This window comes from Alternaria triticimaculans, assembly GCF_023758025.1.
Source record: "Alternaria triticimaculans strain BMP 0046 chromosome Unknown scaffold_12, whole genome shotgun sequence".
Lineage (NCBI taxonomy): Eukaryota > Fungi > Ascomycota > Dothideomycetes > Pleosporales > Pleosporaceae > Alternaria > Alternaria triticimaculans.
The window spans coordinates 308,586-334,838 of record NW_026055969.1 but is presented as its reverse complement, the minus strand read 5'-3'; the positions used below and the strand labels follow the sequence as shown (position 1 = coordinate 334,838).

Here is a 26,253-nt window from a genome sequence, read left to right as displayed (position 1 = left end):
TGACTCTCCAAGCCTCGAAACCTCTCCAGTCCTGTCTCTTGCCATGGACGAGTTGCCTGATCAGCTATATGCATACTCTGATACACGTCAGACTGCGCTCGAAGTTCGTCGGACAGGCACTGCTCCGACAGATGAGCTTGTCACATCTCCCGATCTGTCGCCTGCTGAATAGGATACGCTTGCACAGCCCATGTCATCTCGCCGGGTTTCACGTCAGCCAACGCGTAAGGTAACTATCCGTGAGGCCGAGATTTATCGTGCGCCTTCGCCTGAGCCTCCATCGGACACAGAGGACGTCCTTGAGCCGGCGATCTTGTCGCGTTCTATCTCATCCCAGCCTACGCGCATGGCGAGCATTCTTGCTATATCTAAAAGTCCTGTGGATCCGTCGAGAGAAGCAGATGATGCCGCATCCGAGCCTTCGGTAGACGCAGAAGTTACACAGCGCTCTTTCGAGCGGCAAAGAACCATTCGGAGGGAAACGATGCCCAATGAGCGGCTCACCATAGCCGACAGAACCTTGTCTTCCAGTCTTCCGCTTCGTACTCGTACTGGATCTCTGATTTTCCGAAGTGCCGAGCAAGATGTTGAAGCGCCGCTTGATGAACGAACAGAACTTAAGAGGCAGGAGGTTCCCGCATCAATCCACGTCCCTGGCCGCGATGAGGACACTGATCAGGTTGGGAGATCGCCCACGACCGCTTTCGAGGCTGACTCGGAACCTTTCGCGCTCCATATGTATCAGCGAATGGCCGAGGAGCCATCTGAAGAAGAACTTGAGCCCGAGAGCCAAAGCGCTACTTCAGTTGGTGTCAACAATCTCGAAGAACCGGCTAGTCAGTTCGAAAGAGCATCCACTGCGAATGTTACATTCGATCCCGAATTACTCGCACTTGACGTCTATCAACGGATTGCCGAAGAACCGCTTGAAGAGGACTCTGAGGCTGAAAGTCAAAGCGCTATCGCGTCGACCAATGTCAACGTCATTGAGGCAACGAGTAGTCGAATCCAGAGAGCACCGACTGCTAATGTATTATCGAATCCGAACTCTTTTGCGCTCCGCGTATATCAACGCATCGCTGACGAGCCACTTGGGGAAGAACCTGAGCCCAACGCTATTGCGCCGACGAACTCCAACAGCACTGAGGATATGACTAGTCAAATTGAGAGAGCACCGACTACTCAAGTCTCTCGGACAGTAGAGCCCTTGGAACATGTCAAAGCTCGAAGCCCGACTGGCACGATGCCCCCCGTTGAGAGACGTGCCACACAGACTTCACCCGGGTATCCAGCGAACATACCACGGGCTGTAACAATAGCTCGCGACGTAGAGCGCAAACAAAGCAGTGCTGCTCCTGACCAACTCGATAGAGCACTTACCATGCGATCCTCTCCAGCACTGGAGCCTTTGGTATATATCGACCCTGAAGGCCTGCCATCAAAGACTGTCCCTCTCGAAAGAGTGAGGACACAGGCTTCACCTGAACCCTCAGTCGATGTACCACGGGCGTCAACAATACCTCTCGAATCGAATCGAAGACGAAGTAGCGCTGCTCAAGGGTTCACGCCATCCGCTCGAGGATCAGAGCCTTCAGTACACTCCAGCGCCGAAGCTGTGCTCGATGAGACCCCGCAGGTACAGGGAAGATTGAGAGTAGCGCCCACAGAGCCTCGCACAACCGATCGTCGACGCAGCAGTGCGGCCCCTGGTATCACAGCGTCTCCTCCACAGACCATACTTGAGGGCATAGAAGTCGGAACGCAAACTAGAAGCCAGACGAAGAAGCCGAAGCAAGGCGCGAACTACCCACCTGAGCAGCAATATCCGCCAGCGCCTGCATATCCCCTACGGGAGACTCCCTCATGGACGAAGCCGGACACTCGAACTCCATCACCAAAGGTGAAAGCTGAGAGTCCGCCCAAGAAGAGAGGATGGCTTAATCTCGGGGCCAAGCCAGAAGAGGAGTCTTCTGAGCTAGAGGAGTCTTCTGAGCTAGAGGGAATCAAATCCCGTCAATCAAGCCAGCCTGCCCTAGACCCATCAGAAGTGCAGCCATTTCTGGACGCGGCACCTGGGTCGCCAGAAGCCCCAGGGGGAACGCAAAAAAGGCAAAACAGCTATCCGAACCAGACCAGACAGGCTACCTATCGTCGAGACTCCAGTGCCCCTCCTCCCCGAAGGGCCGACACTCGAACAAGACAACCCTCCGTCTACGCTAACAAGGGCGACTACTACCCAGTCAGTCCGATCCTTCCAGACCGCATTGACAACGGTTCGCAGCTCCAGCCTTCACCATCTCGAAGAAACAGTTACTCCATCCCACAGTCAGCCTCAATACCCGAGAATTCGCCTCAGGACGAACCGCGTGCGCAGTACTTCCGTCGCGTCTCGTCAGGCCCCTCCCGCCGCAAATCGCAATCTCAAGGAGCTCTCTACATCCAGAAAGATGTTGCAGTCAGTTCCAGAGCACCTACGTTCCAGAATAAGCTGGAGACTGAGGACGAGACTTCTCGAACGAATCAAGAACGCCGTGAAGAAGACTTCCAGGAACCCGTCCGAAGAGACGTACGCAGACGGACTGGAATGGGAAGCCCAACCTCGAAAGCAGAAGCAACGCCCAAAGAAGGAGCTCAGTCGCCTGAGACGCGGCAAAAGTTTTCTCCAGTTCCCCAGAAAGAAGGCCCGTCAGACGAAGGAGAGTCAGATCATTCGCCGAGCAGGTTTCCGGAACTGTCTGGTGTTCAAGTGCCAAGGGGACAAGAGCAAGAGCAAGAGCCAACAGCACGAACCGAAGAACAAAGGCGGACTGAAGTGGTTATGGAAGAAGATCCTGCGCCTGCCGACGCCAAGGGTGCACATGATGAAGACATACCCACCCGCCGTCGCATCGATAACTCAAGCGGGCCCTTCGAAGATGACAATGCCTGGATCAACAGCACGGTTGACCTCTCGCGCTCAAAGACCATCCCAAGAACATCCACCGGAGATGAAGGTGATCGAAGACTTTCAGGTGCAAACCCAGAAGAAGCGCAAATCGCACGAGCAAACACTCGTCGTGCAACCTCAGGACGAGTGCCTGATTCCGCAACAGCCTCACAATCCGCACGAAAAGATTCAACAACCGCCACACGAAGGCCATCGTCGTCAGTCAAGAGGACGAACACGCGACGGAAGTCATCAGCAGTCGGAGAAGACAGAGCAGCGCCAATCCTCACAGAAGTACCAACGGTCTCCAGAGCACCGACACGATCGGCGACGATCCCCTCAATATCTCGACAAGCCAGCATCCGGCGAGGGTCTGCCGCTCCTAGAAGGGGTACAGCAGTCTCCCCAGAAGCTTTGCCAGACATTCAAGCCAGATCAACAAAGGAAAGCAGCTCAAGATCAACCCCGCGGCAAGAGTCCAGAGGTGCGGCCTCGCCTGTCGCGGTACAACCAGGTCGACGGTCATCTACTGCAACTAGAACAGGTACGCCAATCTCCAGAGCGGCGTTACCAGAATTTGGAGCCTCAAGGAGAGGGGGAGATGGACCTATGTCGGCCACATCACAAGGGTCGCGTGGTACAACATCGCCAGTCCCAGCTTACGACAGGGGGAATTCTCCTGTCGGATTACAACCACCGAAAGGTTCATTGGGTACAACCCAGCGCGCAGACCAGATCTCAGAACAACAAACCCAGTCAAGCCCACGACCAGAACCAAGAGATGCTAAGCCAGTAATGCCGCGCCGAGTGACCTCATACGGAATGTATGAGTCCAGCTCTAGTGATCCGTATGCTTTACCCAAGAAGGCACCGCGGAAGGCAGCTGCCCTAGCCCCTTCAAATGCCAACGCAAGTCTGTCACCAGCAACGCAGCAGACTGATCCCAAACCTCCGGCGCTCACTCGTAGAGACTCACTAAAGCCACGGCGCAGTCCCACGTCAAGGATCTCAGAACTTTTCGGACGAGAGAAGGGCGCCAGCCCCGGGACTGGAAGCCAACAGAAGCAACAGCAACTATCCCCACTGGGTGCCACGAAGACCGGCTTAGCGCCTGCATCAGCTGCAGCTGCAAAAGTATCTGAGACGGATGCAGCAGTGAAGTCATCCCAAGCGCAGCAATTGCAGCCAGTGAAGGTTCAGGCAAAAGCTGCGCAAGGAAGTGGGATTACGAATCCTCTTAGGGGGCGCTGGGGATGGGGATGGGGAAGATGATCGACTCGAAGTGTAGGAATGGGTGGTTAGTGGACTATGAGGATGTCGCTACCCTATGATAGATTCTAGTGCGGGGGGAGAGACAGCTCGAGAACCTAAGTATAGAATTAACTATTCTTACTCCCTAATCAGCTTGTGTCACTTCCTGGAAACAGGTGATATCACAACATCGCGTCCAAATTGCAACTAGAGGTTTAGCTCCACTCGTACAACGGACATGTGGTATTCTTCGCACCAAGTTGTCAGGCCTGTATACCTGTGTTGGAGAGGGTCCAATTCCAAGGCCCGAGTTCCGTCTTGACTACGTCATTTACATCTTGACATAGCTTTAGTTCCGCGCTATCCCGCACTAAGAAGGTCGCTAACCGCATCATCCGGAGTATGAAGGTTGCAAAGGAGAAGAAGCATCGTCCATGGAAAGTCTAAGTTGTCGCTGGACTGAGACGTCTGCGTCATACGTGGCAGTCGTCATGGTAAACGCCAGTACATACATACAGTACTGACATGGGCCCGATTCAGTAACAAGTCGCATGATCAATCGCTCCATCTCTTCAAGACCGTACCTGCAGCCAACCAAGTTATCATTGTCGTTCCTGCATCGCACCTCTCTGTCAGTCTAAACAATTGCAATCATGTTCAACACACCATTATACATATTCATCGCCTTCTTCAGCGTTCTAGCCGCGGCGCAAGAAGTCCCCCCAGGTGTCACGAGCCTCGGTGGCATCAATCCTACAGTCTACTCTTCAGCTGCAACCATTGTATCTGCGTCTTCGCCATCTGATGCATCGGCTCAAGCGACTAGCACGGGTGCGGCGAATGCTCACGGTACGCGATCTTGGCTTTCGGTCTCTGTCTTGGTCTAGGGATTTCGAAAGGCGGTACTATTGGGTAGATCAGAAAGCTGACTTATTGCAGAAGTGAAATATGCTGCTTTGTTCGGTGTGGGAGGCGCGGCCTTCAATGCATTTATGTAGAATCAGGGTTGGACATGATGGGAATTGGGTGTTGGAGGTGTCGCAGTCTCCCACACCAACAACGCCACAGCGTTCTTTACAAGATACGTAGAGCATAAGGAGAATGTTTATCCTACACGAATTTAATCGGAAAAGACAAGAGAAAAAAAATAGTTTACCCCATCTCCCCGATTCTCAGATACTCGAGCCCGCAGCCCGTAAGAAAAAGCAACTTCCCGAGGCCCCAGCCTCCCACACGCACCAGCTTCCGCGGACCGACCCCTAGAACGTCATCACTTCCAAGCTTGCATCCCTTCCCCGATCTACACCCGCGCCACCATCCACATTCCTCGACGCGCCCTTAGCTCCAAAGACACTCTCAAGCCACAGAATAGCCCTGCATCAAAGCATGTGCCTTCGTACTCGTACCTCTATGGTTCATCCCAACCCACTGCCGTGACATCTCGCCGCGATGAGATCGTCGTCCAAGAGCGATGACACTCTTGACTCGCCTCCTTCTTTCCTTGCGACTTATCTGTATAGCGAGCGTTGTTACTTCCATGAACCACTTCCATAAACCAGGGCAAACACTCAGTGCGTAGTGAATATCGAGTTGTCATCACAGCGCTGTGCTTGACTGGCTTAGGGATGCTACTTCCACATTGCCCATTACAGGATGGTGTCGATGTGAAAAAACTTCTTGAATTGAGGTTCAACATTCGCAGCAAATATTCATCTACGGAATCGGCTCATGATATCATCTGTACATTTCATGAGCTGTGTAAGGAGGAAGACAAGATCTTACAAACTCATATTCAAGGCGATAAGTTTCGAGTTAAGATAAAGAAGGTGTAAGTTCGGTTAACTCCTCAACCGCCAATATATCTACCACCATATCGAGACATGACAACTGAGCTCAAAACACTTCCACTGACTGTGAATACCAACGCATTTGCGAATTCCTTCTCAGGTTCAGGAACGCTGCTATCGACATTGAGTTGTGAAAGTTCTCTTGCCATTTCTCTTTCCACTTCCACCTGGATAGCCAACGTGACAAATTTCGCGGCTTCGTCGTTGGGAAGGGAATAAGTCTTCCGAACTTCTTCCACTGTGTTCACAAGGTAGTGCACCTTTCTCTCTACGTAGGCTCTTTTCTCTTTATCGAAAGAACCAAGGTCATTTGAAATCGATACATGGTCCGCAAATAGCCTGAGAAATTTGGCAATTCTGGGGCTGGAAATGTCGACAGTTGAACAAAGAGAGAACTTCGTGCACGCTATGACGTAACTGGAACTTATAATTAGTTTCCTTCGTAATGTGTAGACTATTGATCCGTACTTACGGGACAGCTGCGTCGATTATTCTATAGTCCAGAAATTCTCTCAGACTGTGGAATTCGGTGGGGGGCGGGGGGTGATTGATGAAATCCATCAATCTTGCAACTACCTCGGCTCCTCCGTCACCGATGATGCCATCTTGATCATGAAGGCCTTGGATAGTAGCATGCATGGCCTTCTGCAAGATCGAGACTGGTTCATCGTCTCCGTAAGGCATTTGAGCCTTTAGTCGTGATACGAATTCGTTCTGAAATGTTTGGATCTGCCATTCAGCTGTTAAATATGTGGAGCCTCAACAGTTTGGAACGACTCACTGTACTTTCGTCACTCATCTCCCATACATCTGTACCAGAAGTGATTAGAGTAGTAATATTTCTTGTAAGATTCCGCTTACCATCAAAGATGAAGATGTAGACAATAGTCTCAGCGATGAGTTTCAGTCGCTCCTCGCTTGCAGCCGGCCACAGATAAGCACAGAACCGAGTCCAGTTATCATGTAACATCGGCAGCTCCTTAGCGGCTATCTCGGAGTACGATTTGCCTCCATTCTTCAATATACTTGTCGCAGTTTGGTCGGAAGCAAAATGCTGTAGCAGCACTCGTGTTGCTTCTATAGCCATTGGCCAGTGTATGTTCTGTCTTACATGGTGAATCGAAGAATACCATGGAAGTTTTGCATGTACAGGAAAGACAGGAATGCTGTTCATGCTAAGTCTTTCACACTCCTTGATCAAGTATCCAGTTTCAATCTGAACTGCGTTGATGACTGGCTCAACACTGATAGTCTCAGCCTTCAGATCAGGGAAGCAGGACAGGTCGACAAAAGGTGGCATGGACGCTTCATTTTTTGGCATGTAGTCGTGACTGTATCTGACTGGCCAGACAAAACCATTGTGGTCTTTGGAGTTGAACAACCCTAATGGAAGATTAGTTTCCTCTAAAGTATACGACACGTAGAGCTCACCAAGGTCAATGTCTTGCTTCGCTTCCATCATGACGATCCGTTCAAGAGTAGAGAAGGGAGTAGAGTTCAGGCCGTTGTCTTTGTGCGAATATAGACAATAAATACCTTCATATACGCCTCTTAACCAGGCGCCCTTGTTGTAAAGCAGGGGTACTTCTTATGTCCACGTCAGCAGCATAGTCGTGTTCAATCACCTTTGCAATCTTTCCTTAAACGTCCACAGCAAAAAAGAAGCTATTCCGTTTCTTTTCACTGCCGCATATAATGATCAAAAGCCTATTGGTTACTGGCGATCCTTAGATAAAGGCGGCGAGCGTCATCAGAATCTCTTGGGCTTCCCACTCCATCCACCACAATGTAGAAATGAGAACTCCCAGCATGCTTTCAGGTAATAATGGAATCTCGGGACTGAATAACCCAAGAGTCCATCGAGCTTCTCTGAAAAGAGATCATCGTTTTGTACATGTTCTTCTAGCGATGTTGTAATATTGAGTTGTGGGGGTGTTGAGTTGTGGGGGTGTTGAGTTTTGTGGGTATTAATTACCAGGGCACATATACCGAGTTATTACAACTTTTCGCTTCCTGACGAACATCAAATGGGAAAATATTGAGATTAAAATGAGATATGATCCATCAAGACGGCAACGTTAAGATGATCAAGATCATAATGTGTAATGTGTACAAGGGCACAACCAGTTCCACGAATCACGCGTTATGGCACATCACTCACAGAGGTACGGTAAAAGACGCTATCCTGAGAGCGACCCTGAGGCGGCAATATGAGACCCACGCCTGCATATGGCCGTGCGTTGAACAGGCATCGTCGGAGGGTTGTCGCGCTGCACTGTTGTGATGTGGAGCCCTTGACAGCTCAGCGCGGTACGTACGGGCGGAGCGTGTGGGCCGAACGACAAATAGCCAACGATAGCCAGCGACGACAGCTATCAACAGGCCACCCCCAACGCTGCATACAGCTCCCATCGCCGACATGCCACCGCCTGCTTTCTCAGCCTACAATCTGCCTTGCGATGCACCTCACGTGCGATGGTGCTTGACGTTGCGTACACCACCTCGCGCCATCTAGTCACCCACCCAGAATAACACACATGCGAAGGACTCGGCACATGACCAAAAAGAGGGCAATTTGTGGACCTGCATCAACGCATGTGGTCTGTGTACCCGCACCTTCTACGGTTCCTCTCAGCCCACTACCGTGACATGTCGCTGCGATGAGATTATCGTCCAGGATTGATTGTACTCTTGGAGAGGAAGGTGATTGTAGCTTGTATTCCTGACGATTTGGGATAGGAGGCTGAGGCCATGTAGATGGGTTGTGCTGTTTGACTGTACGTTGAGGCGACGGGGAAAGAATGTGATAAGGTGAAGTCATGCAATATTATCGATTTGGATGCATGTAGAAGATTGCGTACATGTACATGTACAAGTGGGTGATGGCATGGTACTTTATCTCCAATTCTAACTCTAATCTCTCGCACTACGTACACCGCCGCATACAAAGGCTGTTGTTTATTCCAAGGCCTGAACTGTCCAACATCGTCTTCTTCTACCCACCAAATAATGCCAATAAGAAAAACCCGTCCGCAATGCGTTCCTTTCATCCGCCTCAAGTCTCCTCTTTTCTCTCTTTCACCATCCTCACCTTCGCTCCGGACCAAGCCCATCTCCGACGCTGAGACAACCGCTTCAGGGTACACACTAAACACCTCAAACCCAGGCACCTGCAAAAGCTACTTCGGCTGCTCAACCAGTTGCGTCATTTATGTTGATTGGGAGTATTGATGGTCCGGGAATACATGCTAATATGCCTGAGTAGACGCGCAGTTTGCTGCTATGATTGGGGGGTTGGCTGTCGCTGCTGGGTGGTTGGTCTGAAAAAGTGGAGAGGGACAAGAGACAAGTCTGAAGCGAGACATTGCTAGCAACATACAAAAAAGCATGATCAGTCTGGAATCAACTACAAGTGCATGTTGCGTTTGTTTCCTACGCACAGCTTCATGTCATCACATCGACATCAGACATCCATCACTGTGACGCCACGTCCTTGCAATCAAGAAAGCAACAAAGTTGCCATTCATAACCCATGGTCTAAACCTTGTGTCTAGGTAACCCATCGTCTATACTGCGCAGCTCAAAACCCGGCACCATTAAGCCAGGTCGATTCCATGTCCATCAAATCATAATCGTTAAAATCCAAAAACATTTCGAAACGCTTTTTCTCATGTCTACAACTGTGTCAGAAGACCCTGGCTCTCCAAGAGCAGGACAATCTGGTGGACGGCTGTCCTGACGTTGGTAGTCGACAGGTCGACAGTCAGGTCAGCGTTGGCGGGCACCTCGTACGGGTCGTCGACACCAGTGAAACCCTTGATCTCACCGGCGCGCGCCTTGGCGTATACACCCCGCTTGTCGGTCTTCTCCGCATGCTCGAGCGGGGTAGAAACGTGGATCAGGTAGAAGGATCCGTATCGCTCTACCGTTTGGCGGGCTGCCTTTCTTGAGTCCTCGAAAGGAGCAATGGGCGCAACGATGGCTGCTGCACCAGCCTTGGTGAGCTCGGCGGCTACAAAGGAGATGCGGGCAATGTTCTTGTCACGGTCGGATCGGCTGAAGCCCAGCTCGCTGGAGAGCTCACTGCGGATGGTGTCACCGAGAAGGAGGGAGACGGAGCGACCACCCTGCTGGTTGAGGGTGACGTTGAGAGCGCGCGCGATGGCGTCCTTGCCGGAATTCTGGTAACCTGTCAGGAAGACAGTGAAACCCTGTTGGCTGCGGGGAGGGTGGGATTCGCGAAGGACGCGAACGACTTCGGGGTACGAGAACCATTCGGGGATCTCCTGGCCGGTTCGGAGGCGCTTGCGGAGCTCTGTTCACAATGTTAGTTTCCAACCCCTAATTAAAGGAAATGCAATTGACGTACCAGTTCCGGAGATGTCGAGGGTCTTGATGCCCTGCTCAACCTCGTTCTTGGGCTTGTACTCATCCGAGTCGGGGAGGTAGGTCATCTGGAGGAAGGGAACAACCTCGATGCCGAGCTCGTCCCTGTACTTCTCGACGGCGTCCTGGGCGTCGTATGGGCCGTAGAAGTCGACACCCTTTGAGTTCTTGCCTGGGCCAGCGTGGTCACGGCCGACAATGAAGTGGGTGGCACCATGGTTCTTGCGGATGATGGCGTGCCAGATGGCCTCACGGGGACCAGCCATGCGCATAGCCAGAGGCAGAAGAGCAAGGACGGCCATGCCGTTGGGGTAGCGGGGCATCAGCGCCTGGTAGACACGGACACGGGTGAAGTGGTCAATGTCACCGGGCTTGGTCAGGCCGACAACGGGGTGGATGAGGACGTTGGCCTGGCGGGCGCGGGCAGCGCGGACGGTGAGCTCACGGTGAGCGCGGTGCATGGGGTTCCTCGTCTGGAAAGCGACGACCTTGGACCAGCCAAGCTTGTCGAAGTGCAGACGCAGCTCCGCGGGGGTGTATCGGAGGCCGACGTAGTCGTAGTGCTCCAGGCGGTCGATGGCCTCGAGCTTGCCGCCGACGTAGTACTCCTTGACTGTCTCGTAGAGGTACTTGATGGCGGGGTGTGCTACGTCGTTGTCCTTGTCGAAGACCTCGCGGGCCTCCTTCTCCTTGTCCGGCTGGTAGACGTCGTCGACGGTGATGATGGCCAGGTTGCGGTCGTCGCGGAAGTCGCGCAGGGCGATGCGGGCGCCTTGCTTGACGCCGACCTCATCGATGGTCTGTTTCGAGATGTCGAGTGTGATGGGAATGGAGAAGAGGTTGCCGTCGGCGAGACGGTTGTCGGACACTACGCCGTCGTAGTCCTTCTGGTTCATGAAACCTGCATCATGCTGTCAGGGGCCGTGCTGCTGCAAACATCGCAAACACGAGGGGCGCCTTCGCTGCCCCTCGCCTAGCGCTGCGGGATGACGACTTACCCTCCAGAGGTGAAAAACCTCCGTTCAGGATGAGCTCCAAGTCGCAGAGCTGCCTCTCGGACAGAACAATAGCCGGAAGCTTCTCAGCCTCCTCGAACAGTTCCTTGCGTCGGGGCGCATCGCGTGCGATCAGGTCCTTGAGGACGCCGCCTGTGGTCCCCTCCGTCAGCATTCGTGACCAACTCCAGCGACTCTGTTGATCAACTCACCATGGGGTGCGTTCGCCATGTCTAAAGAATATGTGAGGAATATAGAATCCGGTGGTGGATCTGGTCAGGTAGTTCGGCGAAGACTTGATGTCGTTCCTGACTATACAAGACTGGCTTCGCGAGGGAGGTTTTGGGTCACTCAGACAGAAAGATGCGCGACTAAGGACTACAAGGCGGGACGGGTGGAAAGGGCTTTTTATTCCCCGGGTTCTACGGACACTTCAGGCGCCATGTCCCCGATTGTTGACCATAGGCTTCTCTGGATTTTCTCTGCTTGCAGAGACTAGGGCACAAAGCGGGTTGTTGTATGGGTCGGCAGATCTTGGAAGCGATTGCGCAATTGCACGCGATAGTTAGAGCCTGTCTCACCCGGCTTTTCGTTGGGCGACGCGACCACAGTGACGTGAGCGGAGCGGAGAAGGAGCAACTTGTCCTGCAGTTTGTGTTGCGCTTTAGCGATTTTCAGGAACACCTCACGTATATGACAGGTCTAGCGCAATGCTGGAAATTCGTTTGATTCATGCGGGAGCTTCATTGGCTCCTGCGTCGGTGGTATCTCGGCCCCGTATATACATAATCGGATGCGACTGCCGCAAACCCCATTCTTTCGTGACCCAAACCCCATGCTATGCCCTGTCCCATAAATAACCCAAACGCCCATGCTAATGCGGTACAACAAGTAGGAATCAAGATATCCTACATCACTCTAAACGTTCAAAGAGACTTGTTGCAGCTTGTTGGCTAGATCCTCGTTTTGCTGCTTCATCGCCTGCTCTTGGAGGAACTGAGCATATCGCGACTTGGGGTTGTGGATGCCGCACTCGGACTTGTTCTTGCCCTTCCAGCGTCCTGCTCGCTCGTCCTCTCCGGCAGCTACTGGCTGTGTAGAGTGCCAGTCACCGACACTCTTGTAACCCTGGTTGAGAAGGTCGTTGTATGGGACATCGTTGGCGTCGACGTATTCCTTAACCTGGGCGAAGTTCCAGTTGGCGAGAGGGTTGATCTTGATGAGGCCGGCCTCGTCGACCTCGATGATGTCCAGATCTCCACGCTTGCCACCTTGGCTACGTCGGCGACCAGTCAAGACAGCCTTGACCTGAAGTTCAGAGTAGGCACGCTCAGCAGGCTCCACCTTGGCAACGTAGTCGTAAAGTTCGTCGTTGGTGTCCCACAGCTTGTCACCGTGCTTGGCAGTAAAGTCGTTGACGTTGTCGCAGCCAGCAGGCTTGTAGACGTGTACCGGTGTTCCGTATCGCCTCCTTACCCGGTCAACAAGGGCATAGGTTTCGTCAAAGTGGTAGAGAGTGTCGAGGAAGATCAAGTCGATGTTGTGCTTCAAAGGTCCATCGAGCTTCGAAAGCATGTCCACTGTGACCAGGCCAGTAAGACCAAAGGCGGTGGTCTGGAATAGTCCAGGCAGAGATGTGATGCACCATCGGAGGATGTCTACTCCAAGTTAGTTTGGGAAACTTTCAGGAGTAAAGTGCCATCACGTACCTTGAGGCTCAAGCTTCTGGAGCTGGGCGTTGATAAACTTCAAATGAGGCTTCGTGAAGTAGATCTCAGGTAGGCTCTCCTGACTGGATTCGGCTGAAGCATAGCCAGACTCCTCGCGGAGTGTAGGCTGCTTGTAGGCGTCAACCTTTGCGAACAATGGTGACGACATCTTCAAGATGGTGTGGCGGAAGTTTGGGGTATGGCAGGCACGTGCGGAGAAGCCAGAAGGAGTATGTCTTTGTGGGTTGGTGTCTAAATGGAGGCTTCCCAGGAGAAACTACTATTATCAATCGTTTGAGTCTGGAGGTGGGAAGAGGGAGAGCGACCACGGCCTGGAGTATATATTGGGCGCCGCCATCGGGATCGCTTTGTAACCATCTCCGCAAGGTGCGATAGCTGGGGGTGAAGACGTGCGATCACGCAATTCGCGCTAGTACATGGTGGAGCAAAACTCTTCCTGCCAGCCTTATGTAAGGCAGTCTCGCCAATCATCCGGCGGCAGTAGACGTTTTGCTACTTCTGAGGCTCGGACGACGTCTATGCTCATGCACTCCGCGGCTGTGCGTTGGTTGGAAATCGCCCGATGGTTTGAGGTTTTGTCATCAACGTCATCCCGTGGACGATTACCGAACAATGCGAATGGCTGAAGTCATGATGATCTGGCTCTGGCTGACGGACTAGACGGACGGACGGACTGCCTATTGATGGGCTGAGGAATGCCATGTTGTCTCATCTTGACTTTCTCTTGATGTTTGCCTCTGCTGACAATATGGAGTTGGTGGAGTGCCCCGGCCCATCGGCAAGCGCCGGGCGATCGCGTCCGGGGCCTCGCCCAGAAGACTTGTAACACGCATCAGGATTTACTGTAAAACCATCGGTTAGTGTGAGTCGTTGTGGAACGTCAGGCATATTTACCTATAGCTGTCCATGCTTGAGGCTGAACAATTTTTCTAGCCTCCTGCACGACTCGGTGCACCTCATACTCGTGGGGCGCGAGATCCGTCGTCCTGATTTCGGTATCTGCAACAAGCATGTGCCTTTTGGTGGGCAATCATGTCGCGCGATTCCCGCCTGGGCGCTTCGTGATAATCTTATGTCGTGTTGTCGGTGCTGTTGTTGTCGTGAATGGTGGCGGATGTCACACGGCGGGGTCGAAGGTCGTCTGTCGCACTAAATCGCCGCAGCTAACCGGCATGGTCTACAACTCTATATCAATTGGATGGAGTTTATTACCGCAATCAACAAATCACCTCATACAAGGAAAAAGCTGAACAGGTCTAGAGTCTACATCAACACTAAGTTATCTATTTTGTAGGGTTTTAAGTTGATGTAGGCTGCAGGCCTGTTCAGTTTTTTTCTTGGTTGGCGTGGAATTGTTCTTGATTTTTGTGCAAACACCATGTCCGAATTCAAGGGTCTACTCCCATGGATGCGCGAAGATTGAGAACGTACGCCGAAACCATGCGATTGGTAGCAACGATGTACTGGTGAGCTTCAACACTGTCGCGCGATTTCGGGAAGGGTGGATAACTGCAGCTGCTGAGGTGTAGGTGGAGTACGTGACCGAAGAATCCCATGGAGAGAAGGTGCGAATTGCACAGAGAAGTAGTCGAGAGCTTCGAGGATAACCGAAGAGTTGTGGTACATTGAGCGAAGCAGCTGGGTGGCGGATAGATCAACACTCATAACATCCCAAGCAACGTTAGCAACCGTCTCGTACTCTGAGGCCGCCATGATGAATGCGAGAAGGGTGAGAGGGTATGAGAAGGCAGAAAGAACGAAGCGGGGTTGAGATGTGTCAGACATACCTGAGAACGGCAGTGACGACTTCGTCGTTGCCAAACAGACGTTGTGAAAGGCGCACACCAGTCGAGGCAGTCTCGACCAAGCTCCACATTTGATACGTTCATTGGAGCACAAAACAGTCACTATTTGGTTATCGAGGCAGATTATGGAGAGGGGAAGTCTGTAATCACTCTACTCTTCCATAGCATCCAACACGGCAATCTTCCCTCTCCACAACTCCTTCACATTCCCCCAAAACACCTTCTCCTTCTCCTCAAACCTCAATTCCCCCGCCCAAGCCAACCCATCAATATTAGCATCGACATCCCAAAACCCGATGCCATACGGATAATCCGTGCCAAACACCATCTGACTAATTGGAATACCCATTCCTTCCGTCAGCCCTTTGACCTGATTTGGCCACACTGGTCCTGCACTATCGTACCAAAAGCGCGTTTTGTAGGCTTCCCTTGCTGCGGTCGAGATGTTAGGGAAGCCGAGAAGGAAACGCTCGGAGATATCGGGGAAAGCGCCTGCGCCGTGGGAGATGCGGAAGTGGAGGGACGGGAACTTGAGGAATGTGGATGAGGCCGTTAGACTCGAGATGGCTCGCGCGGTTTCGAAGTAAAATTCTCCGAGACCGGAGCGAAGGGGTGCTGTGGCATATTGTCAGCTCGCTCTAGCTTTTGGTCGTTTGTGAGCCCGAGTTTGGGAAGAGAGAACTCACATGGTCGAGAATTTATCAATCGGCCATCGTCGAGCTTGATGATGGGCTCCGTTGGATGCACGAAGACCACCTCCCTCCCATCGCTTCCCATCTTTGCGGATCTCTCTTGTAGAAAATCCCACAATGGATCAAAAGTCTCGTCCCCCGGGTACATCCCCTCGTGGTTCGTTAGCACACCGACACCTACTGGCTGTTTTCCCTCCTCTCCAAAAACGCGCTTCAATTCCGTAATCGACTCTTCCACATGGGGTAACGGCATAATGGCCAACCAACTAAATCTCTCCGGATAGATCCTGCAAAGTTCCGCTGTGAAGGAGTTGAGTAAACGCGCAAGGGCAACTGTCTTCTTCTTTCTCAGCACTTCGTCTCTTTCAGTCAAGAAGGCGTTAGCCTGGGGTGTGGAGACGCAGAGTACAGAGTGAGCGATGTGGTGTTCACTCATGAATTTGAGGTGGGATGATACGTTCCAGGACGGCGTTGCGCGGCCTGCAGCGTTCAATTCGAGGGCTCGGAACCAGTCTGGGATGGGGCTACGAGATTTTTCAGTACATCGGCACACTTACTTGCGTCTTTGGCACTGTATTTGGTAGCGTTTGAGCTTACTGTGTATGCGTATCGACCCTCTTTGAAGTCGAGAAGTCAAATTCCTTCACATTCACCACGCTACTCGCTAGCGAAGCGATGCTCGCAATAGCTTCTTTGGCAAAAGGCAATACTGTTAGGTCGATACCATCTTTGTATGCTTCATATTGTATCTGCATCCATAGTCTGTTCTCGTCATGTTGTGTACCATTCGAGGGCGTTGAGTATGGCTTGCCGTAGGGATACGCCTTTGTCACGTTAGTATGTCTTGTTCAGTGACAGTATCGTAGCGCCAGATAGCTCTTCTTTCACTTAAAAGCACTCACCATTCTTTCGTTAGACGACATTCTGATATGAGGGAAGAGGGTGACGATGCTTGCAGCTGTGGTTAGAGTTGAGATGTAGACTGCTCCACATGTCAGTAAAGATAAAGAAGGGATTCGCATGTTTGACAGCTGTAGCTCACTCACAGTCTCGCAAGCACGAAGCGAAATATGGTTCATGTATTCTTGTAGAGTGAACTAATCGTTGTTGTTGTTGCTGTTGGCCCAGTGAGTTAGCTGCAGGTACTTAGCATGCGCATGTGCGGGGAGCCGCCACTCGCGGAAGTCGCACCTGCCTTGTCACTCCCTACCTGTAAGCTGCATGTATTTCAACTGCACTCATTACTAGAGACATTAGCTTAGCAGCTTCAATGACATTTCGGACTTGTTCACGCGTCAGACAGACGTCACCAACCGAACGTGCATACATCCGGAACCTTGCATACGTACATCTAAGAAAAGCGCTTCCGTTCCACAACCTACATCTAGCTAGCTTGCATTTCTCAATCATGCAACCTCGGTAGTAGTAACAGCACTCTGATACTTCAAATCCAACTGCGGCGCCTCCACACCCTTCCCAGGGATATCACCAAGCCCCGCGGGCTCCACATAGTCTTCTTCCTTATACCCGTTAACCTTCAGCCTCAACTTCCTACTCTCGGCGTAAACTACCCTGCGCATTCGGTTGGTGCTTCCAAGCGGTTGATGCTCCTTCAATCCATGCCAGCTGTTCACCGTGATGCGATCATCCCACCACGTCCTAAACTCAGGTAGCCACGAGTCCTGCGGCGGGAACTCAATGGTAGCTATTTGCTCAAACGGATATTTCTTGGGATCCCATTCGATGCCGATGTCGTCGACGGGCTGTTCGGTGAGATCCTGCAAGAGTTGCGCGCAGAAGCTGTAGGTTATGGTGTTATTCAGGTGGTGTGTGCGGAGGGTCTGCGAGAGGATATTGATGGGGTCAGAGTCTTTGACTTCGGTGTTCTCCAGATCCTTTTGGAACTTGCTATTGGGGAAGACGCCGTATTTGGCTACATAAGCTCCGTGGCGGTAGGCTGATTGTGAGTACTCGGGCATAGCAACCATGTGTTGTTTCGGCAGTTGTCCACCGAGGGTCGCTACGTCGGCATCAACGCGTTTGCTCTGCTCGTCCGCAAAGGTAGGCAAGTCGTTCCAGTTTCGCTCCAGTGCGTCTGCAATATCGTATGTGGTTTGGGGATCACGTAGCTCCAATACCGGGTAGTTGTTGAAGGTCCAATCTTGCGTCTTCTTATCTTCTCCCCAGAGCTTCTCTCCTTCAATACCAAAGACCTTCATGCCAATGCCGCGTGGGGCTGCCAGGTTGTCAGGCAAAATCTTGGGCGTCAAAGACGAGTACCGCATGATTACATCGTAAGTACCAGGCTTTGCGAACATTCCTTGGGCGAGATGTTTAGGTAGGTTGTCGTGCACGGTAAACTTGCCCATGACGCACTGCTCATGCCATCAGTAACGTTCATCTCGAGAAGCCCAAAATACTTACACCCTGAGTCTTCAAATGCGTGCCCCTCAAACAATGCATATGCTCGTTGAAGTTCATCATTTGGAAACGATTGAACTGAGCAGAAACCTCCTTGATCTTCTCTTGCTCATTGTCCGGAATGTTCTCAACACCTGGTGCATCCCATTTGATGTATTCACCAGTAGCCTTCTTGTCTTGTCCACCAGCTTTGACGGTGCCACTCGGTACCTTGCCGTTGTGGATGTTTTGAATTCGGTGATACCCCATGGGGCATGTTTCGATCTTAGTTCCACTCATGCTGATGAATTGTTGGTAGTGTATGAACTCTTTGTTCCGCCGTATGCTGCTGAATGGACGGCAGCCTTCTTAAGGCACCAACACAGTCCCCGTGGTCACCCCGCAACTGCATCTAGCTTCCGCCTCGCCGACATCTGCTCTTCTCCATGTTTCATTCCGGGCACGATAGCTCAAGATAATGCGGGGTAGCGCGTCAATGATTCCAGTTCTTCGAGGTGTACCCGTGCGATGGATGGCCGGAAGTTGCTCCGGGAGACCCTTTCCCGTCTGCGTCGTCGATCTAGTCCGCCGCACCTGACCAATGGTTGAAACTGAATTGAAGATCAGGTCTCGAACGCATCTTTCCAGCTCATGATTTGGAAGCGTCATGATCTGTCTCGAGCGAATCGAACTACTTCTGCGAGGCGCTTTCTGCGAACACGAAACACTAGAAGCGCGGACGCTTGCAAACACTCGCTGTCAAGCGTCCGTTGCTGTACGTAGGTTTACTTTTCGCATACCCAGGTGTCTAGTCCTTATAGGCCAGAGCAATCGCAAAGCAAGTAGCGCGTTATCTTTCACCAGCTACCACATCCTCCTCCCCAGACCCCCAAACCCCTCCTGCAGCACCTTCCTCCCAGCCAACTCATTCGCAAACTCGAGTTTCCTTTGCAGCCCCCACTCCTCATGCTCATTAACCGCAAAAAGCATCCCCGCAATAAAAGTATCCCCAGCACCAATCGTGTCCACAACCCTTGCCCCCTCCTCCCCATCTGCCTGCCACGCCTCCACATCCGCCCAAACCTCCTCGTCCCCCTTTTCAACCGCTGTAGCGCCTCCAGAACCCCATGTGCAACACAGTAGAGCCCCATCTCTCGTTTCATCGCGTCTGGCTTCAAGAAAGCTTCTCGCATCCTCATACCCATTCTTCACGGCCCACAATTTCGAGTAAAACACTACATCTGCGTACTGCGCCACCTCAGCCATGCCCGTCCGCTCAGGCTTCTCGCACTCGACGCTAATCCTGAAATGAGGGTATGTTTCGCGGAGGAAGCGGACACACTGCAGTGTGATCTCTGGGACACGGCCTTCGAAATGGAACCACGCTTTCTTCCACGTATGTCCTTGTTCCGTACTGAATCTGCGGACTTGGTGGATAAATTCTTCGGCTTGCATTTCGGGGAGCTGGTTGATGCTGACGATTGTGCGGGAACGCTTCTCTTCGCTTTGGATGATGTAGCTTGACGCAGCTTCTTGGTGCTGGTTGCGGAAGAGGCTCACGTCGGATATGTTTACCCCAGGAAGTGATGTAGATATGAATTGAGAAGCCGCAGATTGTTCCTCAGGGAGCACAGCTAGCAGATGCAGACTCGTGGGACTGGGATGTGCTCCTTTAGGGTCGTATCGTTGCAGCTGCGATAACACTTCTAGACTGTTTGCCGTGTTTCCTCCTCTTCTTCGCGTGAGAGCTTTGGCGCGTAATTTCTCATCTTCTATGGGGAAATGCGGGACTCTGAACACTCGAGAGTTAGTAAGCTTCTAATTCTTAGGATCACCTTATACAAGGGAAAAACAAAATACCTAGAAGCCTACGTTGCTGTTAGGCTACTAACTTTGCAAGCTTTTATATTAATGTAGGCTCTTAGGTGTTTAGTTTTTCCTATAAATAGGGTAGGGTTGTTGCAGAGCGTTGATACATACGTCAATATGGTGTCGATGTAGACGGCACCAACGCATACAATATGGTTCTCGGTACCTTCGGACATGTTTCAACGCGTGAAGCAGTATGCGCAAATGACTGTGGTGTTAGCGGCAGGTGGAGAAGATTCAAATGTGATAAGTTTGATAATGTGGAGCTGGAGTGTTGGAGGTTACGTCAACCTTGGAAGTGTCGCGTGGCCCTTCCGGCGCGTTGCCGCGCCGTCACATGTCCGTCAAACGAAAAACACAACTGTGGTACCAGATGGTCGATTAGCCAAGACGTTCGCTTTCAAGGGATCTGTGCCCAAACAATCAAGTGACATTCCAGAGTATCTCACACTACCGTCATCTTACCTCTGGCTATCCAGGCCTTGCAGCCCCATAGCCTCTTTGGTAGCATCCGTTTTCTCGGCCTCACCCTTCTCCCTAAGTGCTACCTTCTCTACCTCATCGAAAGCCTTGAGTGCATCGCCATACTGTTCAAAGACACCCTTCCTGTAGCCCTCACAGATCTTCTTGACAAAGCCCTCCTCATTCCATCGCGCCTCAAGGAAATCCTCAAACTTCTCCTGTGGAGACGAACGTTGTACGCCCCAGGCAGCTTTGTAAGCGGCTCCGAGAGCGCAAGCATTTCCTCCAATCTCAAGTTTGTATACACCATCTGAGCCACCAAGAACTTGGCCGGCAAGTTCGGCGATGGCAGGGTTCACGGCACCACCGCCAACCATGTAGATTCTGCGGGGTTGTGCGGGAAGGGAGCCCTGGGGTTCGACAAGGGACTGAGAGCGCAACCTCAATGACAGGAACTGCGATTCGAGGATTGCACGGGCGTCGGCTTGAGGAACGGGCCAAGATTTGTCCTCCGTCTTGCCTTGGGCAGCTTCTGGTGCTATGGGCGAGAGCTGATTATCTTTGGAAAGGAATCGCCATGTTCCTGCCTTGACGTTTGGTACAATTTCTGGTCGGGGGAAGAAGAGACCTAGACGCATAGGGTCGGATGGTTGGGCTTGGCCAAGCGCAGGAGTTGTGAGGGCTGTCTCATTGAACTTGTCCCAGGACTTGTCGGATGAGCCTGAGGCTTTGTTGATGGCGTCGCGGATGTGCTCGCGTGCTAGACCACCATTCTTGTAGCAGAGCATGAACATGTAGAGGCCTGCTGTGGTGGGGTGGTTCATGAAATGGTATGCTGGGTCGGGCCTATACTGGGGTGTAGACATAAGGAATGTTGTTGAGGTCCCTAGCGAGACGATGGCGTCGGACGCGCGTAGAGGAAGGGCGAGGATGGTCGATGGGTTGTCACCAGTGAACGCAATGACCTGAGCCGACGATGGGAACCCATAGCGCTTGCTGAAGTATGGCGAGACGGTACCGAAGCTTGAGCCACCATCTTCCGGAACACCTCCGAGCTTCTTCTTGAGGTCCTCGACGCCGTCACTCCCTCCAGCTGCGAGCGCAAGAAGATCCTCATGCCAGCGACCATTCTTGATGTCCCACAGGTTGGCTCCGCATACGTCTCCGATATCGATGGGGGCGACTTTACCGAGAAAGACGGAAGCGAGGAAAGAGGACACGAGAGAGATGCGAGCGGTCGCTTTGTAGGCTTCGGGGTATTTGTCGTGGAAGCGAAGGATCTGAGGGCCACTGAAGCGCTTTATTGTGTTAGTAGGGACAAAGACTTGGAGAGTGCTGGAAACTTACGTGATGGGCGCTGCTTCCAGTAGCTAGGGCCAGGTTCCTAGGTTCTTGCAGTGTCGCATCAAAAGCTTCGCACTGCTTCTGTGTACTTGCGTCCTGCCAGTTTGGACTGAAGGGGTGGCTGAAGGCACCCTTCCTCTCGCCCTTGGCACCGCCTTCCAGCTGCTCGAGCAGTGTCTTTCCAGCATCCATACTACCAAGTAGTGTCTCTGCATCGTTGCTCCAGAACACGGTACCATGTTGCATACCCGCACCCGAGATACCCTGGATCTTGGAGAAGTCGGCACCCTGCTCCTTCAATCGCTGCAGGACAAGATCAATGGCTTCGAGCCACAGGGCGACGGGCGCGAAAACCTCGCCCTCAGCAGGGTTTGTGAGGACACCCTTCTCAATGCCATATTTGGAGAGATCGGCATCGAAATCGACTTTGGCTTCGTGGATAAGTTTGAGATCGGAACCGACGATGATACCTAGAACACGGCAGCGTCAGTCCAAGCTGGAAGACCAGATGGTGGGGTAGCTCTAGCGGGGTATTCGCACCTTTGAGTTGCTGAGTGCTCAAATCGAAGCCCAAGAACTGATCAGCCATGGTCGAAGTGTGTCAGTGCCGTTTCGAGCTGTGAGGGTAATGTTAGGGTGTTATGTTGACGAGACATGGCTAGGATAAGCAGACCATATCTCGTAGTGTTAGAGGTCCCTGCCTCACATCCACGATACGGCTACGGCACACTTACGCAAGACCCACATTGACGGACGCGCTACATCACAGGCAATTTTGCCGGCGGTGCCTGCAGAAGCGCCAGTGTTTTGGCGCGGTATCATTGGATGGCGGATAAATTCGTGCCGAGACATCGTGAGTACAGCTGTGACTTTTTGGAGTTGCATCTCGGCCAAACGCCGATGTCAGCTAGGGAATCTCGTTAGCGTGGGGAAGTACGAGTCTAGAGCGTGGGCCAGGGTTGAATTCAGGTGATGGATATTCAGAATATATACAAGTGTCCGATGTCTCGTATATGCCGCCGGGTAGTTGCATTGCTCAACTCCAGAACGCCCAGCTATGTTTGTCTATAGGTGTACACCAATCATTTCCTTCGCCTTGCGGTGCCATCGGTAGTTTCGTGATCGTGGTCGTGGTCGTGGTCATGTTCTGCCTCAGATTTTTGGCTCGCCGCCGCAGCAGAGTCGCCAGGGATGAACTCGTCGAGAAAGTCTGGTGCTTGCGCCGAGTTGGTTACAAAGCGCACGCGCACCTTCTTCACGCCGCGCACGTTGACACCAACGCGGTCCCGGATTGCATTCTCGACGTCGCGTGTCTGGTCAACAGTCCAGGTGCCAGAGACGCCAATCTCAATATCCATGAGGTAGTTCTGGCCAGCTTTGACACCCTGAATCGCTCGCACATTGACTGGCTCTGATGCGGTAGTAACATCCTTGACAGCGTCAGTCGCTGCTTTCCGCACGTTGTCCTTCATCTCCTGGTCTACGCCGACGTCTGCCAGTTCGAGTAGCGCTTGCTTAGTGTTTCCCCAACCAGCTTGGACAACCATGAGCGAGATGACGAGCCCACCGATAGGGTCTAGCCACTTTGCATTGTTGAGGACGTTGGAGCCGGCGATGAGGAGGAGAGCGACGAAGGCAGTAAGGGAGTCGACGCGGTGGTGGTAGGCGTTGGAGGCGAGGACCGTCGATTTGCGCTCTTTGGCGATCTTGAGGGCTGGAGTGATTGTCAGCAGGCGCTTGCGATGTTGTCATGGGTGCCCTTACTCGCTCTGTAGAGCCATTCCTTGATGACGATTGAGCCAGCAGCAAGCCATATAGCATTGATGTTGGGGCCCAAGTCGTCGATGCCGTGGTGGTGGTGGTGTGGTATAAGCCCCCATTGCTCCGCTACCTCGGCGGCTTCGGGGAAGAATTGCTTGCAGAGGGCCAGCAGCGCGGTCCAGCCCATGAAGAAACCGCCTGCGAGCAATATGCCACTGACACCGAGCGAGCCCAGACTCTCCACCTTTCCATACCCGCTGGGAAAGCGGTCCGTAGGGGGCTTGAGGGACCAGCCGACTGTTGCCAGCGTCATGATGTCGCTCACGAGGTCGGTGAGGCTGTGGATGGCGTCGGCAATGAGTGCTGGCAGGCGTTAGTAGACGTTCGTATCAACGCGCCTGACCATCTCACCCTGACTATTGAAGACGTAGCCTCCGAAGCCCTTGCTGACAGCCATGCCCAGGTTGACGTAGAGGCCAATCTTGGTAATGCGCACGCCGGCGTCATTCTTGTTCTTGGACAAGAGGAAGGTGTTGTCGTGGTTATGGTGGTGATGACCGGCGTGGCCTCTTTTCTGCGTGGCGCCCGTCATGGTGGAAGGGGAAAAGAGTGGTTTGCGGTGGACGGTCGTCGACCAGTTGCGGAGAGGCGCTGTATGCGACGGGATGGCGAGGTACTGGGCACCTTTGGTCGTCGTCTGCGTGCACAGGACGCGCAATTTGGGGCGGCAGGTAGGAGGGTTGTAGGCGTGACGTGATAGGACGTGTCGTCGCACCGAGGGTTGCGTAGAGGAGTCGTGGAGTGAGACGCGTGCACGCTGGCTAAACTGGACACGCAGGCCATGTCCATTGCTGCAGGCGGTGCGCAGTAACATGGGATGTGGTGGCAGCCGTTGCGCCTCTCAGTACTGCGGGATGCCTCAATGCCACTCGCTGCGAATACTTCCAAGACAATTTGGAGCCTCTTTCGCGGTTGCTATCGGCCCTCGAGCCTGGCCTCTCATGGCGCCTTTTGCGTCAACACACGGCAATTGTGGGGGCGCCACCATCCGTCCCACTCAGGCAAGATGCACACTATCGCACTTCTAACAGCAGGACCAGGAGAACACAATGCCGGTGTATATTTCCAATCTGCAAGCAGTCTCATGTTCTACCTGCCACAGGTGAAAAAACGGGATAGTCCAATCAATAGTGATGACTTCTACTGCTACCGATCACGGACGTTGCCAAATTTAACAACCGCACACTATGTCATTGCAACCTTCATGCATCACTCCCGTGCCGTCGTCAATTTCCTGCAGGGACATGGGCCTGGAGATCCTCCGCCTTGCGCCTCGGGAGCCGCGCGTGTACGTACGAGTTGGGCCAAGCAATGCACACCTAAAGATAATCGTATCGTGATTACGTTGCCAGCGCGCTTGTTTCCTATTCTAGAGAGCTTCTACACAGATTCATAGCCTTGGCTTCGCACTATCGTCACCCACAGGGTCCGTCACGCGAGCCAGTACCCAGTTTACGACGTCGTCCCGGAACACATCTTTATCAGGACTAGGCTCGTCGTGTACTGACAAGGTTAGTGCCAATACCGTGGACTGGGTCAGACATGTACTTACAGCGATGAAAGTGTCCGGCGTACGATTTGAATTCCTTGTCCTTGACTTGCAAGGCATCGAACAGGCGTTTTGAGGCATGGTAGCTAGTGATGCCATCCTGCTCGCCGTGAGCAATCCAAATCCTCGTTACGCCACCCTCTCCAACATTGTCAGGTATGATGATCTTCCCACTGGACAAAGCATTGGTTCGATCGAGCAATCCCGCGAGCCCCTCGAGTGTGCCGGTATCGTGGCAGAGCTCGTCTTCGTCGAATCGCTTGCAGACCTCCGGGTCTCGCGAGATGAGTTTTGGATCCAGTTTGTTGGTCAACTGACGCTTTGCCATGAGCTTTCCTGCGACCCTACCGAAGAAGACCGTGATGGGTGATGGCTTGGACTTGGGGTCAAAGTCGATAAAGGGCGACTCCAAGAGGAAGCCGCGAATGTGCTTGAGCACCTCCTCCGGACCCTGTGCGGCATAGCAGAGCGTTTCACCGCCACCCATGGAATGCCCCATCATGAAGAGCGGGACAGGGCTCGGGATCAATGTCTTGATGAAGGAGGTAATGTCGTCCAGCACCTGGGTAGTCGGGCCCGTGTCTCCTCGCTCGGCGTGTTTTGCTACAGATCGGCCCCATCCTCTGTGCCCTGTCAGTAGTGAATATTGGAAGCAGTGCACGTGCGCACCTCTGGTCGAACGTATAAACTTCAATGCCTCTAGACGCTAGATGGGGGAAGAAGTCGCCGTACGTGTTGACTTGACTTGTGTCAGAAGGGAGTTATTCATGTAGCTAGATGGCCTCACCGTGCTAGAGGCAACGTTAGTCATGCATTCAGTATTGTGTCCATGGGAGCCGTACGTCTGAGAATCCGTGGATGAACACAAGTCGGGCTTTGGCCGGACCGTCCGTCTGCTCATTGCGTTAATGTCGATCTTATTGCTATGGCTCCACCATACCTTGAATGTCTTCGTATATAGCTGCTTGCCATCAGCCAAGGCATGGGTGCCTTCCTCGACGGACATTGTGCCTGAATAAGGTAAGAGTTGGAGATATTGGAGGTGTTTGTCGGCTGAGCGGTAGAGTCAGTGACGATATGTCGTGTGTTGGGCAGTGCACGTGCAGATGAGTTCGTGTCAAAGGAGGATGCAGAGCAATTGCTGTCTTATGGTGTTCAGCTCTCCGGTGACAGCCG

At 52.7% G+C, this 26,253-nt stretch overlaps 8 protein-coding genes across 8 annotated transcripts; 1 reads left to right on the top strand and 7 right to left on the bottom strand.

Annotated features, from left to right (window-relative positions):
• Positions 1-346: 346 nt before the first annotated feature.
• Positions 347-3,722, top strand: J4E78_007636 (uncharacterized protein; the record flags this gene model as incomplete). Its single annotated transcript, XM_049368241.1, has 2 exons — positions 347-2,455; positions 2,526-3,722. The coding sequence occupies 2 exons, from the start codon at positions 347-349 to the stop codon at positions 3,720-3,722; spliced, it is 3,306 nt and encodes a 1,101-aa protein (XP_049219895.1).
• Positions 3,723-9,698: 5,976 nt separating this feature from the next.
• Positions 9,699-11,636, bottom strand: MET3 (Sulfate adenylyltransferase; the record flags this gene model as incomplete). The annotated part of the gene is made up of 4 exons (XM_049368240.1): positions 9,699-10,339; positions 10,394-11,311; positions 11,409-11,558; positions 11,618-11,636. The coding sequence occupies 4 exons, from the start codon at positions 11,634-11,636 to the stop codon at positions 9,699-9,701; spliced, it is 1,728 nt and encodes a 575-aa protein (XP_049219894.1).
• Positions 11,637-12,323: 687 nt separating this feature from the next.
• J4E78_007634 (uncharacterized protein) lies at positions 12,324-13,283 on the bottom strand (the record flags this gene model as incomplete). The annotated part of the gene is made up of 2 exons (XM_049368239.1): positions 12,324-13,063; positions 13,115-13,283. 2 exons carry the CDS (start codon positions 13,281-13,283, stop codon positions 12,324-12,326), a joined length of 909 nt encoding a protein of 302 aa, XP_049219893.1.
• A 1,808-nt stretch (positions 13,284-15,091) lies between these two features.
• Positions 15,092-16,555, bottom strand: J4E78_007633 (uncharacterized protein; the record flags this gene model as incomplete). Its single annotated transcript, XM_049368238.1, has 4 exons — positions 15,092-15,555; positions 15,627-16,156; positions 16,230-16,456; positions 16,535-16,555. 4 exons carry the CDS (start codon positions 16,553-16,555, stop codon positions 15,092-15,094), a joined length of 1,242 nt encoding a protein of 413 aa, XP_049219892.1.
• A 483-nt stretch (positions 16,556-17,038) lies between these two features.
• On the bottom strand, positions 17,039-18,332 carry J4E78_007632 (uncharacterized protein; the record flags this gene model as incomplete). The annotated part of the gene is made up of 2 exons (XM_049368237.1): positions 17,039-18,007; positions 18,057-18,332. 2 exons carry the CDS (start codon positions 18,330-18,332, stop codon positions 17,039-17,041), a joined length of 1,245 nt encoding a protein of 414 aa, XP_049219891.1.
• Positions 18,333-20,362: 2,030 nt separating this feature from the next.
• Positions 20,363-22,296, bottom strand: J4E78_007631 (uncharacterized protein; the record flags this gene model as incomplete). The annotated part of the gene is made up of 3 exons (XM_049368236.1): positions 20,363-21,661; positions 21,711-22,177; positions 22,248-22,296. 3 exons carry the CDS (start codon positions 22,294-22,296, stop codon positions 20,363-20,365), a joined length of 1,815 nt encoding a protein of 604 aa, XP_049219890.1.
• Positions 22,297-22,789: 493 nt separating this feature from the next.
• Positions 22,790-24,311, bottom strand: J4E78_007630 (uncharacterized protein; the record flags this gene model as incomplete). Its single annotated transcript, XM_049368235.1, has 4 exons — positions 22,790-23,421; positions 23,472-23,831; positions 23,880-24,144; positions 24,303-24,311. 4 exons carry the CDS (start codon positions 24,309-24,311, stop codon positions 22,790-22,792), a joined length of 1,266 nt encoding a protein of 421 aa, XP_049219889.1.
• A 607-nt stretch (positions 24,312-24,918) lies between these two features.
• On the bottom strand, positions 24,919-26,083 carry J4E78_007629 (uncharacterized protein; the record flags this gene model as incomplete). The annotated part of the gene is made up of 5 exons (XM_049368234.1): positions 24,919-25,031; positions 25,081-25,700; positions 25,747-25,821; positions 25,942-25,970; positions 26,018-26,083. The coding sequence occupies 5 exons, from the start codon at positions 26,081-26,083 to the stop codon at positions 24,919-24,921; spliced, it is 903 nt and encodes a 300-aa protein (XP_049219888.1).
• Positions 26,084-26,253: the final 170 nt, after the last annotated feature.